The sequence below is a fragment of the Phacochoerus africanus genome, chromosome 14 (genome assembly GCF_016906955.1).
Source record: "Phacochoerus africanus isolate WHEZ1 chromosome 14, ROS_Pafr_v1, whole genome shotgun sequence".
Classification (NCBI taxonomy): Eukaryota; Metazoa; Chordata; class Mammalia; order Artiodactyla; family Suidae; genus Phacochoerus; species Phacochoerus africanus.
The window spans coordinates 28,093,753-28,109,708 of record NC_062557.1 but is presented as its reverse complement, the minus strand read 5'-3'; the positions used below and the strand labels follow the sequence as shown (position 1 = coordinate 28,109,708).

Below are 15,956 nucleotides of genomic sequence, written 5' to 3'. Positions count from 1 at the left end.
TAGCCATTCTGACAGATGTGAGGTGATATCTCATTGTGGTTTTGATTTTCATTTCCCGGGGTTTTTTCTTTTTTCTTTTTTGGTTTTTTTGTCTTTCTGTCTTTTTCTAGGGCCACACCCGTGGCATGTGGAGGTTCCCAGGCTAGGGCTTGAATTGGAGCTGTAGCCACAAGCCTACGCCACAGCCACAGCAATGCCAGATCCTTAACCCACTGAGAGATGCCAGGGATCGAACCTGTATCCTCATAAATATGAGTCAGATTCTTTTCTGCTGAGCCATGATGTGAACTCCTCCCTGATGATTTTCTGAAAATTGTGAAACGTTGAGCATCGTTTCATTTGCCTGTTGACCATCAGCATTATCCCTGTTTTTTAGACGAGAGGCCTGTCTTGCCCAAGTGTACCCAGTGGCAAAGTGAGGCTTTGCAAACCATGTAGCCCAATGTGAAATTTGGTTTCTTGGTCCCCATTAGAGAAACCATTTGGGATTCCAGGCGGTCTCTTTACCAACTCAGCCAAGTGCCTTGCTCTCCCTGTTGCATGGGACATCACATTTTGTTGCATTACTGCCAGCCTGCATGGCTTTATTTATTCATTTAACAATTATTTCTACCTTATTACTACTCATATGTGCCAGTTACTGTCCTGGGTATTGGGGACATCACAAAGATCATCCTTGCTTGGATGAAGCTTAAGTTCTAGGGAAAGTGATAGGTGTCAATCAATCTCACAATAAATGTTTAAATGAAACTGTGATACATATTTCAAAGAAGAAAAGCAGAGGGTGCCATGGGAGTGGGTTATGGGGACATCTCTCAAGAGAGGATTCTTGAGTTGAGAAATAAGTTGTTCATAAATAGGAATCAGGCAGGGGAGGGAGGGGAAGTGTGTTCTCAGCAGAAGGATAGTGTGTGCACAGGCGCTAGGGAAGGAGGAAGCGTGGTGTGTAAGGGAGACTGAAAGAAGGTCGCTGTGGCCAGAGCACATCAAGCAAGGAGACATGGTTTGAAAAGTCAGGAGCCACACAAGGCCTGTGCTCAGATTTAGGTCTTTGTCTTAAGAATGACAACAAGTCACTGAGGTATTTGAGCAGGGTAATCATAGCGGTGGTGTTATCACTCCATGCTGTGTGTGGTCCTTTGTTACAAGGCTCCTCTCTCCTGAGTTCGCTAAGAGGCTTCTGCTAATGGAGTATCACCCTGAGAAAGACCATCAGGATCTGAAAACACAGCTGGTAGCTCTGCTGAGGCATGAGGGATGAGTGAACCATGACCTGGCATGCAATGGTGAGTCAGCTTACTGCTGCAAAGTGAAAACTCAGCTTGAGACCTTTCCACCAGAGGCTGCCCCCAGACTAATCAATGACAAGGACAGCTTGCTGTCAACCTGGAAGCCTGTTTGCAGCAGGTCTGCTCATTTAGTAAAAATAAGTATTTATCAGTTAGCTAGAAAACTTCATTTCTTGTCATCAGATGCCAGTGTTTGCCAGACTCCTCACTTCAGTTATGGGGAGAGAAAAATTGCCTTTGATTCTAAGAGAATTCTAGGACATAAACATAATTTCCCCTCACCCTTAAAATGTAATTCTGACCCCTTAGTTTGGCCTTCCAGTCTCTCCATGGTCTGGTCCTGCCTCCCTGTTCCACTTCTCCTCCTATCACTCTATCTCACTTAGTTGTTGCTAAATAAACACTTGGTGACCAAATGGATGTACAGATGACCACATAATCTTGGAAAGACAGAGCCCTTCTTTGATCTTAGTTTCTTCATTTTTAAAAGTGGGCTGGCCTGGGTTTTCTCTAAGTCCCCTTCCAAGACTAAGACTCTATGAGATGCAGAATTTGGAGTCATTCAACCACACTTGCCAACATCTCCTCAAAGCCAAGTCCAATAATAGGCGCCAGAGATATCCCTGCCCTTGAGATGTTTATTCAAAAGCAAACACAGATGTGAAGAGAACAGTTTCAAATTTTCATAGTGTGTGAATGTGAACTCTGTAGTCCTGGGCAAAGCCTCCTCTGTCTCCACTTTCCCCTAAAACAGTGACCAGAGGGTCTTTTGAAAATGCACATTGGAAAAAACAAACAAAACAATGCATAAGAGGTCAGTTGATTTCTTTCTTAAAACCAATGTCTATCTGTTGCACTTAAATAAAATCAAAGCTCCTCATCATGCCCTACAGAGCCCTACATGAGCTAGTCCCCTCTTTAGCCACCTTCACCCTTCCCAACCACACTCACCTATCTATCCCTAACTCAGGCTCTTGGCTGCAACTCTCTGCCAGAAATGCATCTCCCTCCAATATCTCCATGCCTGGCTCCTCTTCATCATCAGAACTCAGTTCCAGTGTCACCTCTATAAAAAGACCTTCACCAGCTATACAACTTGACATTTTTCCCCACTCCCAATTTTTCCATTCTGTCATTCACTTTGCAAGTCAAAACCTTGTTTTTTTTCCTTCAAATTTCTTACCACCATCTGAAATTATGTCTAGGAGAACAAAGACTTCATCTGTCTCACTCCAACTGGCCTCAGTACCTAGTTGGCTTAAAGATATTTTAAATAAATTCCAGTCCACAAATAACAAGTGCTGGAGGGCTTGTGGAGAAAAGGGAACTCTCCTGCACTGTTGGTGGGAATGTAAGCTGGTACAGCCACTATGGAGAACAGTATGGAGGTACCTTAGAAATCTATACATAGAACTACCATATGACCCAGCAATCCCACTCTTGGGCATATATCTGGACAAATTTTCCTTAAAAAAGACACATGCACCCTCACGTTTATTGCAGCTCTATTCACAATAGCCAAGACATGGAAACAACCCAAATGTCTGTTGACAGATGATTGGATTAGGAAGATGTGGTGTATATATACACAATAGACTACTACTCAGCCATGAAAAAGAACAAAATAATGCCATTTGCAGCAACATGGATGGAACTAGAGACTCTCATATTGAATGAAATAAGTCAGAAAGAGAAAGACAAATACCATATGATGTCTCTCATATCTGGTATCTAATATAGCACAAATGAAACTTTCCACAGAAAAGAAAATCATGGACTTGGAGAATAGACTTGTGGTTGCCTGGGGAGAGTGGGGGGGATTGCGAGCTTGGGGTCAATGGATGCAAACTACTGCTCATGGAATGGATTTACAATGAATGGGATCCTGCTGTGTAGCACTGAAAACTATATCTAGATACTCAAAATGCAGCACGACAGTGGGAGAAAAAATTACGTATACATGTATGTGTAACTGGGCCCCCATGTGCTACAGTGGGAAAAAAAAAGGGTGTTGGGGGAAATAACAATGAAAAAAAAATTTTTTAAATGCCATGTCTTTGAAAAGGATTGAGGTAAAGCAACATATTCTAGGATGAGGACACAAGGTTCAAGCTAATGACACCCAGTGAAGAATCACATTAGATCTCGGACAACTCAGATATAGAGAATTCTCTGGATCATGATGTCTGCCCATCTGAGGGTTGTGAACAGTCCAGTATCTTATTTCTTCCTCTAAGACAGCCATTTCTCAGTCTTGCATTCCAGAAAGCTTCTCTAGGAAGACATGTCTAAATATTAAAAAGTCAAAACTATAAAAGAATTTCCAGTAATCCATGTTTAGCTCTTTCACTTGGAAATTTCGACTAAGCTAGCAGAAGCCCTTGGGGTATCTCTTTAATGAATAGCTAAACTTGGTGTTTAATTAGTATGCCATCATTAGCCCCCAAAGAGCCTGCTCTTGTAAGCAATTTCATCATTGTCCCTGCAGTGCTAGTTGCCTTGTGCACTTGCTCAGAAGGTCAGACATTTCCTCTTTGATCTCCCACCTCATGTCAGACACTTCTGAGTAATCCGCACAGTTGGGGCTCAAACTACAGCCTAATGACCATCAAATTATTCAAAATTCTGAATTTATAGGGTTTGGATTTGAAAACATTACCCATAAATGGCAAGAGGTAAGCCATGGGCATCACTTTCCGAACCCACCCAATGTTATACTCTCTTCCTAGCAGGATTTGCATGTAGATGCTCCCCAGTACCTTTTTTTTTTTTTTTTTTTGCTTTTTAGGGCCACACCTGTGGCATATGGAGGTTCCCAGGCTAGGAGTCCAATTGGAAATGCAGCTACTGTCCTACACCACACCCACAGCAACACCATATCCAAGCTGCATCTGTGACCTACACTGCAGCTCACAGCAACGCTGGTTCCTTAACCCACTGAGCAAGGCCAGGGATCGAACCTGCATCCTCATGGATGCTAGTCAGATTTGTTTCTGCTGAGCCATGACAGGAACGCCCCCAATCCCATATTAATAGCAAGACAAGTGACAGACCCCCTTCCCCCAGCCTCACCCATACTGTGGGTGGTCAGTGTGTTTGGATTGGCCCCATTATGCCTGCCTGGGGGAGAACAAAATCAACAGCTGCAGGAAATATAATTGCACTGACAAGGACCTGGGAGGCAGGTGAAAGGGAAGCGGTGCTTTTTCACAGTTAAGCCCTGCTGTTGATGCATGAATTCCCCTCTTCCCTCTGATGCCAAAATTGTGTTCTAAAGGGTAGTAACGGCCATTGCCAAGCTGTCTCCTAGGGTCTTCTGGTGGTCCTGACAGGTCTGAGAGCTGGGGGTTTTCTTGGTGCCCCCTCACCATACACACAGGCTCATCCTATGGAACATTCTCTGCTTTAACAACCACCACCTGAAATTATAGCCTCCCTCTTCTCTCCCTCTTACAGTCCATTCTGATTATCTTATCTCCTGTTCAAAACCCTTCCATGGCTCCCATTCCAGATCTCCTATGATCTGGACTCAGCCTATCTCCCAACGTACATAATGCATGTGCCCCTACACTCAACCAAAGTGAAACAGAGGAGGGGTGAAGAGCCAGACAAAGTAGGGCCCTACTAACTTGCCAGCCCCTTTCTTACAGCCCCAGGCCCCTATGGAATCCCATCCTATTGGGCACCCAAGAGACATCTTCCTGCCAAAATGGTACTTCTCAACTACTAATAATGTAAATTTAAAACAATGGGGTTTTAAAACAATGAGAAATGAAATTTTGGTGAAAATTAAATATGGACTGTGCATTATTGTAAAAGTAAATAAATAAATCACTGGGAATTTGTTAAAATGCAGGTCTTGATTCAGGAGGTCTAGAGCAGGGCTCAAGATTCTGCATTTTTCTAACAAGTTCCCAGATCCTCTGGCTGTTGCTGGTCCCTGCACTACACACTGAGTAGCAAAGTACTATGTCATTTTTTTAATATCTCATCAGTGTGGGGAGTGGGGGAAAATGCTGTATTTAAAATAGTTTTGTTTTAACTTTGTGTTAACTCCATAAAATCATCATTTTTGTAGATCAAAAAGTCTATTTCAAGTGATTCAACCTGATCTCAGAATCCTAGCCAACTTAAGCACAGCCTCACCCCTATACTTGCCAGCCCCTTTCTTACAGCCCCGGGCCCCTATGGAATCCCATCCTATGAGGCACCCAAGAGACATCATCCTGCCTTTTTCTTATAAGTTGGAGAGAAGTATCACTCCACAGGATTCCCTTCTACTTCCCTGCTCTTCAAGCCCTACTTCTCAGAACACGGTGAAATTTCAAGGCATGCCTTGAAGCACTGGCACATCCCCAGCTGGTTTTCTAAGTCACCGGTGGGAAGATCTTAGCAGATGGCAAGATGTGTTTTTATTCTCATTAAGAAGCTTACTCAACACTGAAAGGAGGTGTGGCAGGTACCCCCATAGCTCCTGGTTCTCCACCTACAGAAAGTCCTGGCTGTGTGGGCAGGAGGGAGGGAGAAGATCAATGAGCACAAGCCCGTAAGCCTGCCTGGCCTGAGTCCTACTCAGGCAGAGCAAATTCACTAGTCCTTGCCTATGGTTGCCTTTTTGATGGCAGAGTAGCTGCTGAACAACCATCTGCCACCATTGGCAAAACTCACAAGAAGTGAAGAAGCAATAAACAAATAAGATATTTCAAGAGCAGCAATAATATGTGCTCCCTACAGGAGAAGCTTTACTGAATTGATATGTACAGGATATTCTCAGAATCAAGGTACCATCCATCCGAGTGGAATCTGATGGGATATTGATGCTCATTAATTATGTTGTATTCATTCTCTATTCCATCTGCCCTCTAACTGGAGAGTTTTAACTGATACCAGTGCCTTGGTCCCACCTGAAGTTAATCAAATCAGAATTTGGGGATCAGGCATGGGTGGGTTTTAAAATCACCCAGGTGAGGCATTCCCACCATGGCTCAGTGGTTAACGAACCCAACTAGCATCCATGAGGATGTGGGTTTGATCCCTGGCCTCAGTCAGTGGGTTAAGGATCTGGCATTGCCATGAGCTGTGGTGGAGGCCAGCAGCTACAGCTCTGATTCAACCCCTAGTCTGGGAACATCCATATGCTGTGGGTGCGGCCCTAAAAAGACAAAAGACAAAAAAATAAAATAAAATAAAATACCCAGGTGACCCAGATGCAGGTGAAAGCTGCAATTCACTGTGTTAGAAATGTTTTTCTTTCTCTCTCTCTCTTCTTTTTTTTTTTTTTTTTGGTCTTTTTAGGGCCATGCCTGTGGCATATGGAAGTTTCCAGACTAGGGGTCAAATCAGAGCTATAGCTGACAGCCTACACCTCAGCTCACGCAGTGGTGAATCCTTAACCCACCAAGCAAGGCCAAGTATCAAACCCGCATCCTAATGGATACTAGTCTGGTACATTACTGCTGAACCACAATGGGAATTCCAAAATGTCTAAAAAGACATTTTGAAAACAAAGATCAAGGAAAAGTATCCTTTTTTGATCATTGACTTTCTCAGCTTCTAACACTTTACCTCCTTTTTAAATTCAATTCAGGATGTTGGTTATAATAAATACTCTTTATACTTGCAGAGTCATAAATCACTTTTACATGCACTATCTTATTAGATTCTCAAATCAGCCTGTGGAAAATGCTAATGCCATTATAGTAAGATATATGCTGGGCTTGCAGTGACATTGTTTACAAGAGACAGAAAAATGGAAACAACCTGAAAACCAGTGAGAGGATGGTTAAATATCTTATAGGGCCTTTATGCAATGGAGAATTCTATAGCTATTAGAAAGATTTAAGTAGGTCTCTACACATTGACTTAGAAAGATAGCACAAACTTTTTAAATTAAAAAATCTCAGGTGCAAAATTACACTTAAAAATAATTCTATGTCCATTGTTTTTATTTTTCATTTTTTTTATTTTTAACAATTTTTTGAGATATCTTTGTCATATAAAAATTGTGTATATTTAAGGTATATGATGATGTTTTGATCTATGTGTACATTGAGAAAAAATTATCACAAACTAAATAATACACCCATCACCCCTACATAGTTACTGTTGTGTCTGTGTGTATGATAGATTTAATTTAGGACCTACACTTTTAGCAAATCTCAAGTATACAAGAGAGTATTGTTAAGTAGCATCACCATTAGAGCATCAGAACTCATTCATCTTCATAACTGAAACTTTATACATTTATCAGCTCATCTCTCCCTCCCCTTAACGCTCAACAACCACCATTCTATTATCTTCTTCTATAAGTTTGACTCTTTTAGATTCTACATGTGTGAGATCATACAGTATTTGAGTTTCCGTGTCTGGCTTATTTCACTTAGCAGAGGTCCTTCTGATTCATCTGGTTCATCAAAGTTGTCATAAATGACAGGATTTCAGTCATTTTTACAGCTGAGTAATACCTCAGTGTGTTGGGAGAGTGCGACATCTTCTTTATCCATTCATCTATCAATGGACATTTAGGTTGTTTCCACATCTTAGCTATTGTGAGTAAAGTTGCAGTGAACATGAGAGAATGCATATCTCTGCATGACCCATGTTTCAAGAGTTCCCATTGTGGCTAGTGGTAACCAACCTGACTAGTATCCACGAGGACATGGGTTTGATCCCTGGCCTTGCTCAGTTGGTTAAGGACCTGGCTTGCTGTGAGCTGTGGTGTAGATCGCAGACATGCTTGGATCTGGCATGTGAATCTGGCAGCTTGGCTTTGGCGCAGCCAGCAGGTATAGCTCTAATTCAATGCCTAGCCTAGGAACTTGTATATGCCATGAGCTGAGGTGTAGGCTGGCAGCTGTAGCTCTGATTCAACCCCTAGCCCGGAAACTTCAATATGCCACAGGTGAAACCCTAAAAAGACAAAAAAGGAAAAAAAAGACCCATATTTCACATCTTTTGGATGTATACATGGAATGGAATTATTGGATTATATTGTAGTTTAGTTTTTTGAGGAACCTGTTTTCCATAGTGGCTATACCAGTATACATTCCCACCAATGGTGTACAAGCCTTCCCTTTTGTCCACATCCTCACCAATATTTGTTATCTCTTGTCTTTTTATAATAGCCATTCTAATAAGTGTGAGATATATCTCCTTGTGGTTTTGATTTGTATTCCCCCAATGAGCACCAGAACTCATTCATGCTGAACACCTCTTAGTGTACCTATTGGCCATTTTTATGCTTTGAGAAATGTCATTTCAAATTATTTGCCCATTTTTAAATCAGGTAATTTGGTTTTTAGCTATTGAGTTGGATGTATACCTTATATATTTTGGATATTAGCCCTTATTGGATACATGATTTGTAAATATTTTCTTCCCTTTTTATCGTCTTAATTGTTTCCTTTGCTGTGCAGAAGCATTCTAGTTTGATACAATCCCACTTGTCTAATATTTGCTTTTATTGCCTCTGCTTTCTGTTTTCATAACCAAAAAAATCATTGTCAAGACTAAAGTCAGAAAAAATTCTTTCTTGTGTTTTCCTCTAGCAGTTTTATAGTTTCAGGTCTAACATATAAGTCTTTAATCTATTTTGAGGTTGATTTTTGTATACGGTATGAACTAAGGATCCAATTTCTTTCTTTTGCATGAGATATCCAGTTTTCCCAACATCATTTATTAAAAAGACTATCCTTTCCCCAGTATGTGTTTTTGTCACCCTTGTCAAGATCAGTTGACCATAAAAGTGTGGATTTATTTCAGGGCCCTCTGTTCTGTTCCAGTGATCTATACATATGTATTTATACTGTTTTAATTACTATAGCTTTGAAATACATTTTGGAGACAGGAAATGTAATTCTTCCAGCTTCATTCTTCTGCTCAAGATTGCTTTGACTATTCGGGGTCATTTGTGGTTCCATATGAATTTCAGGATTTTTTTTCTATTTCTGAAAAGGATGACATTGGAATTGTGATAGGGATTGCATTGAATTTGTAGATCACTTACAGTAGTATGGACATTTTAAACAGTATTAATTCTTCCAACCCACAAACATGGGGATATCTTTCCATTTATCTTCTTTAATTTTTTTCATCAATGTTTTATAGTTTTCAGGGCACAAGTCATTCACTTCTTTGGTTGAACTTATTCCTAAGTATTTTATTATTTTCATTGCTATGGTAAATGGGATTATTAATTTCCTTTTTGAATAGTCCATTTTTAGTATATGGAAATGTCACTGCTTTTTTATACTGAATTTTATCCTGAAACATTACTGGATTCATTTATAAATGCCAAAAGTTTTGTTGAGTCTTTAGTGTGTTCTACATATATGATCATTTCATCTGCAAATAGAGACAATTTTATTTCTTTCTGATTTGAAGGCCTTTTTTTCCTTTTTTGTCTACTTGTTTTGCCTAGGCTATTTTGAATAGAAGAGGCTAAAGTGGGCATCCTTGCATTGTGCTGGGTCCTAGAGGAGAAGTTTTCAGTGTTTCCCCATTAATTATGATGTTAGCTGTGGCCTTTATTGTACTGAGGTAAATTCCTTCTGTTTTGTTGAGATTTTTTATCATAAATGGAGGGTAAATTTTGTCAGATGCTTCTTCTGGATTTCTTGAGATGGTTATGTGGTTTTTTATCTTTTATTATGTTAATGTGGCTACTGATTTGCATGTGTTAAACAATCCCTACATCCCAGAATAAATCTTACTTGGCCACAGCATGTATTCCTTTTAACATGCTGTTGAATTTGGTTTGCTAGTGTTTTATTAAAGATTTTTGTATCTATGTTCATTAGGGATACTGGCCTTTAGTTCTCTTTCTTTTCAGTGTCTTTGTCTGGCTTTGGTATCAGGATGATGCTGGCCTCATAAAATGAGTTTGGAAGTCTTCCCTCTTCTCTTTTGAGAGGAGTTTAAGAAGGATTGGTATGAATTCTTCTTTGAATGATTGGTGAAATTCGCCTACAAAGCCATCTGGTCCAGGAGTTTCTTCGTAGGGAGGTTTTTGATTACTACTTCAATCACCTTATTTGTACTTGTCTGTTCAGGTTTCTATTTCTTCTTGATTCTGTCTTGGTGAATTTCTAGGAATTTATCCATTTACTATTTTGTAAACCCTATGTGTGTCTGTGTGTGTGAGAGATTTATAAGCAGTAAGATATTGGAAGTATATATACTAAACTGTTAATTATCATATTGCTTGGGCTGGGATTAGAAAAAATGAGGAGGGGGAACGTCTTTTAAATTTCTCTGTCTTTTAGTTTGTTACAAAAATTATACTTCCATACTGTTAAAAAAAAATCTATTTAAAAACCATAGCTTGAAATGAATGTATAAGGGCTCAACAAGCAGATTGCTAATCTTCATTCAGCGAGGACAAGTTAACTCCTACACAATCAGATGACTGGAGATGGCTTAGAGGGAGCCTAAACCATCAGCTCCCTCTCCCTAAGGAGCATGGCATTTTGAAGATTGGCCAGTCTCCTCTCAGAGTCACTGGACTGACTCAAGACCTAGCAATTCCCTCCTTGCCTGTGGCCATGAAGATGATTTACTCGCTGCCAATGGCAGCTGTTGGTGAAGCCCGGAAAGCATGTCCACCCCTGTGGGGCAGTTCTGCTCCTAATAAGGGAAATTCACTTTACACACACTTTAGAGGAAATGTCCTGGGATGCAGCCAGTGCCAGATGGGCACTAAGCTTATTAAAGGCATGACTGTTACCAGAAAACGTTTGCAAATATGTGTGTGTGTGCATACACTTTATACATGACACACTATATCGCTGAAATCTCTTCAATTATAAGATTGTCTTTCCAATTGGTCTGCAATATATTTTACAGTTCACCCTTATGTAGGGTGGAGATGCTATACCTCATGACTTTTAATGCATGATTGTTGTTCTTATTATTGTTTTTTCCCTCCTGCCAGGTGCAGCTCATCCACTATAACCATGAGTTATATACAAATGTCACAGAAGCTGCAAAGAGCCCGAATGGATTGGTGGTAGTTTCTATATTTATTAAAGTAAGTATATTGCATTTCTTCATTCTTCTCTCCTTGCCATCCCCACCCCAATCAGAGAATATCAGTTTACGGCCCTGTTGGATCTTAGAAATAACAAAAGGGGTAATGTCTATGCCCAAGAAAAGCTGCAGAGGGATAACTTTTATATCCATGAGATTTATGAAAATGAAGTCCCTTTCAGCGAAATACAAAAACAATGAGTTTCATTTCGGAGCTCCACTGCCTGAGGATTCAGGTAGCTTCTTCCTAGAGAAAAAGAAAAAAAAATGGTGCTGAATCCTGAGGTAGGCTTTAGGTCCCATTCACACAGAAGAGTCAGAAGGAAGCAATAGAAAGTGAGGGGGCTTCTCGCTGACACCCCACAGGATGAAAGCCCTGTCCATTAGTTGACCTTGGAAAAAGAAATAAGAGGAAAATGTGAGATGCCCCTTCCCTCCAGGCACTGCACTAAACAGCTCCCTCCAGCTTCCCACAATTGCTCTGAGAATCATCTTTCCCTCTGTGTCCTCCTCCCTCATAAGCATCCCTGTGGATAATTAAACAAAGGTCACCAGTGCTGACTTTATGACATTCTAGGGAGCCTCCACCTCTCCTCACAGTCATCATCAACAGAAAATCTCCAACCAAGCAAATTGTAATTTGTTAAAAAAAAAACAATTACTTTTAACATTTTGACAGATGTTGAGTGAAACAAGTATGCAAATTTAAGGGAAAAAAAATTGTCTTTCCAATAGGAAAAAAAAACAAAAAACAGGGGCAGTTTTTTTGTTTGTTTGTTCTTTTTGTGTATGGAAGTTCCAAAAGTTGTCAGTCACTGTTCAAGCCCCTTGGGAAGTTTTAGCCAGTCCACTAGAGGATGCGCTCCAATCAGATCTTGGAATCCAGTGAGGATCAACAGAAATTCAGCATTTGACACTAGGGAGTTTTAACAGAGCTTCCATGATGGCATCATCCTCACACAGATGAATGGGCGCAAGGACAACTCCAGGCACTGCTTCCCTCTCCCTTTTAAAAGCATCACCCTCTGCAGCAGTCACTTAGCCCTGCCTGGTCACGCCGCCTCCTGACCTCCTCTCTCTTGCTGGGTCAGGTTCGTCCTTTTTGCAGTCCCAGAAGAGCTGGATGTCGGACATGGGCATTAGTGACATATTAGTCATCAACCACCAACCCCACCTCCTCTAGCTTGTCCTTGGCAAGCATAGGGAGGGGCTTTTGATGGGGGAAGCATATTTTTAGGCTATCATGCCTTTTTTGTTTTTTTATTTGGGTTTTTTGATTTTTGGTTTTTGGTTTTCTAGGGCCACCCTTGTGGCATGTGGAAGTTCCCTGGCTAGGGGTCGAATAGGAGCTGTAGCTGCCAGCCACAGCCACAGCAACGCGCAATTTGAGCCACACCTGCGATCTACACCACAGCTCACAGCAACACCGGGTCCATAACCCACTGAGTGAGGCCGGAGCTTGAACCCGCATCCTCATGGATACTAGTTGGGCTCGTTACTGCTGAACCACAATAGGAACTTCCTACCATGCCTTCTTAAAACCTGATATGACTTCCCAAAGAAAATTGGTCCAGTTGGAGTCAGATCTTGCCAGTCCCTCTCTACACCTCTTGGCGTCATCACAGACCCTGTTGTAATAAACAGTAGATCCTGAATGCCAGGCACTGAGATATGTACTTTACATACATTTCACACTATATAGTTTATATGTAACCCTAATAATAAACAATAATAGTAATAAAATAAATAGGGACTCTGATGGGGTAGGCATTGGTGTCCCTATCTTGCAGATGAGAAAAATGGTTCCGAGAATCTCTGACATTCCATCCAGGTTCATGGTGTTCATAAGAGCCCATCCAGAAAAGGAGCCCAGGTCTTGCTTGACTTTAATACTAATGAGGAAGAAGAGAGAAAACAACATTGAAAGACTTTTCTTCCACATCCCTGTGCGGCCCACAAATATGGAGCAAAAATCTATATCCCTCAACCAGCCTCAATCATAAGATGGGTAACCAACTGAGGCATTCAACCTGGACCACACACATTAGTGTGAAGCCTGCAGAAATTTGACAGTGTTGTGCCATGTGTGTCCAGGGGCTCACACCTTCTACAGCTTTCCTGATGCCAGGCCCTCTGTGAATACCTCTGAAGACCTGTGAGGGCTGCCCAACAGCTCAGCCACTGACTTTGCCTCACTTTACTCCAAGCTCCTAATTCCGTGAATGTCATCATGCCACATTACAGCTGACAGGGTGACTGATTCACTAGGAAGTCAGACTCCTCAACCGCAAGCTCCTACAGAAACCCTCACTCCACCAAGATTACCGACACAGGTCCTGGCTTCCTCCCTGTGGATTGTCCAGAGGAACTTATGTCCCAGACCCTGAGGCCAGGGAAATGGTGACTAGCTCCTGCATTTTCTCACACCAGTTAGGCCCCTAGGGATGCTGCTGTCCTTTCCCTGAACAAACTGAAGCTTTCTGGCTAGATCTTGAAATGAGCCACAGTGTTTCTATCTTTGTCCGAAATAATCAACTCCCAGATGCTCCACAGTGAGTTTCCAAGCTGTGACTTGTCATTCACTCATCCCAAAACACCGACTGAGCATGAGACACAGGCAAGTGTTGTGCTGGTACTGGTGCCAGAAATGACGTGAACAAAGCCCTTGGTCTCTAAGGCACACAGCCTCTGGTATTCCTCCCTCCTTCTCATCTTTCTGCCTCCCCTCCCCCGATCCCTTCAGGGTAGATATCCCCATATCTAGGTCAGCTGAGCCTGAAAGCTGTCAACCTGCCCAAAGGCTGAGCCGTAAAAGGGCTGGAGTTATTTGTTAAAATATGAGCTTTGTTTATCTGTGGGTTTTACTTATCTCTGTCGCCCCCTAATCCCCCACCCTTCCTATGACCACAGGGAACTGAGATTTGGCTGTAATTGCTGCTCAATCACACACCATTAACTTCCCACTTAAGCTCACTTATACCAAGTACATATTTTATCCTCTCACCCACGCAGCCAACACGCTAGAGCCCACAAATCATCTGCGTGCACTTTGGAAATTTTTTCAATTATTTTTAATCAGCATAAAAGGGTCCAGTCCCAATGTTAGCTCTGCCCAGAATCACCAGGTACCAGGAACCCAAGGAACCAGATTAAGAGACATGGCAAATTCCTTAGCTGATGTGACAATGTATTTTTGTCTCTCCTTTCAGGAGGGGGGCATCAGCACAAACAGGCAGCTTCAGGCTGTCTTCTAAATAGCTGAAGAGGATGACGAAGTAGAAATCGGATTTGACACCAAAGCTTCCAGGGAGCAGCAGAGTTTTATTTGAAACTTTTCTCCATTTTGGGGGTGGGATTTCACCTCCATTGAGCATTGTCACTTGCCAAGCTCCCCTTGGTGTGTGTCTTACCACAACAACACACCCAGGAAACTGTGTGGGAAAGGAAAGACAGATGGAGGGAAAATAAACAGTCTGTGCTCTCTTCAAACTAAAAATTACCTGTTGCTTATCTAATAATAATAATCATCTGCTGCAATTTTTCCAGCTCTCAGAATAAATCAGATTTAAAATGTTGATGTGTCACAACATCCGATTAGCAGCTGAGGTGTAAATTACAGAGCAGAGCTGAGCGAGGTAGGAGAAAAACAACTAGAATGAACAATAGTACCTTGGAAAAGCCTGGGTAAAAAGGAGGTTGTTAGAAAACAGTATACATAGTTATACGGGGCACATCACAGTCTCCAAATGGTGGTTCCCTGGCTTAAGTCCCTTGAAGCTTGGCTCATTCTCCCAAAGATGGAATTTGGCCACCTAAAGGCATGGAAGCGATTCCTGAACATCTAGTAAAATGTGTCACCGATAATAGGCGCTCAGTAAATATTTATTGGATGGATGGGTGAGTGGATGGATGGATGGATGGGCAGATGATTGATTGACTGAATGACATGACTTATGATATAATTGATCCGTGTAATAATCAGCAGTGATATAAGATTCTATATTATTTCTTAGAGATCTTTTTAAACTCCTGATACCACTGTTCTGGGTACTCGTTTTCTTTCATACTCTACTGAGACAATTATCCCCTTCCTAATATGCCATCCCCTGCTCGCTGCTGAAAACCTTCTGTTGGTTCCCCATTCCTACAGAATAAAGTATGCATGCCCTACATGACATTCAAAGCCTGACATGACCTAATTCTAGCCTACCTCTTCCCTTCGCCTACTCTGAAATACTTCCCTGAGCATGACTCGTTCTCCCATGCCCCTATATGCACAATCCTCAGTATGTCACGTTTTTCCTCACCTGTCCTCCTTTTCCACACTCTGTCATCAAAGCACTTTGTTAACTTCCACTCATCCTTCAAGACTCAGCTCAGGCCTTAGTGCCTCAGATTCCACAAGTGGGTGGTCTTCCTCCAATACCATCTCATCTATAACTCTATCATAGCACTCATCACACTAAATTATAACCATTTGTTTACTTATCTGTCTTCTTTCTCTCGACCGGCATTTCTGGAAAGTAGATTCTAGATATTTGATCTCTGAATTTCCAGCCATCGTAATGTTTGGAGCATGGTAGTCACTCAATAAATATGAATGAGTAAGTAAATGCATGGGGGTGATGTTTATCCTGGGAT

The 15,956-nt window shown here is 41.6% G+C and overlaps 1 protein-coding gene across 1 annotated transcript in view; it reads left to right on the top strand.

Annotated features, from left to right (window-relative positions):
* CA10 (carbonic anhydrase 10) overlaps positions 1 to 15,956 on the top strand; it is a 129,347-nt gene that overhangs the window by 93,465 nt on the left and 19,926 nt on the right. Inside the window, exon 3 of the mRNA XM_047756797.1 lies at positions 11,221 to 11,316. Within this exon, the coding sequence (XP_047612753.1) occupies positions 11,221 to 11,316 (96 nt within the window). The remainder of the gene's footprint in view (positions 1 to 11,220; positions 11,317 to 15,956) is intronic.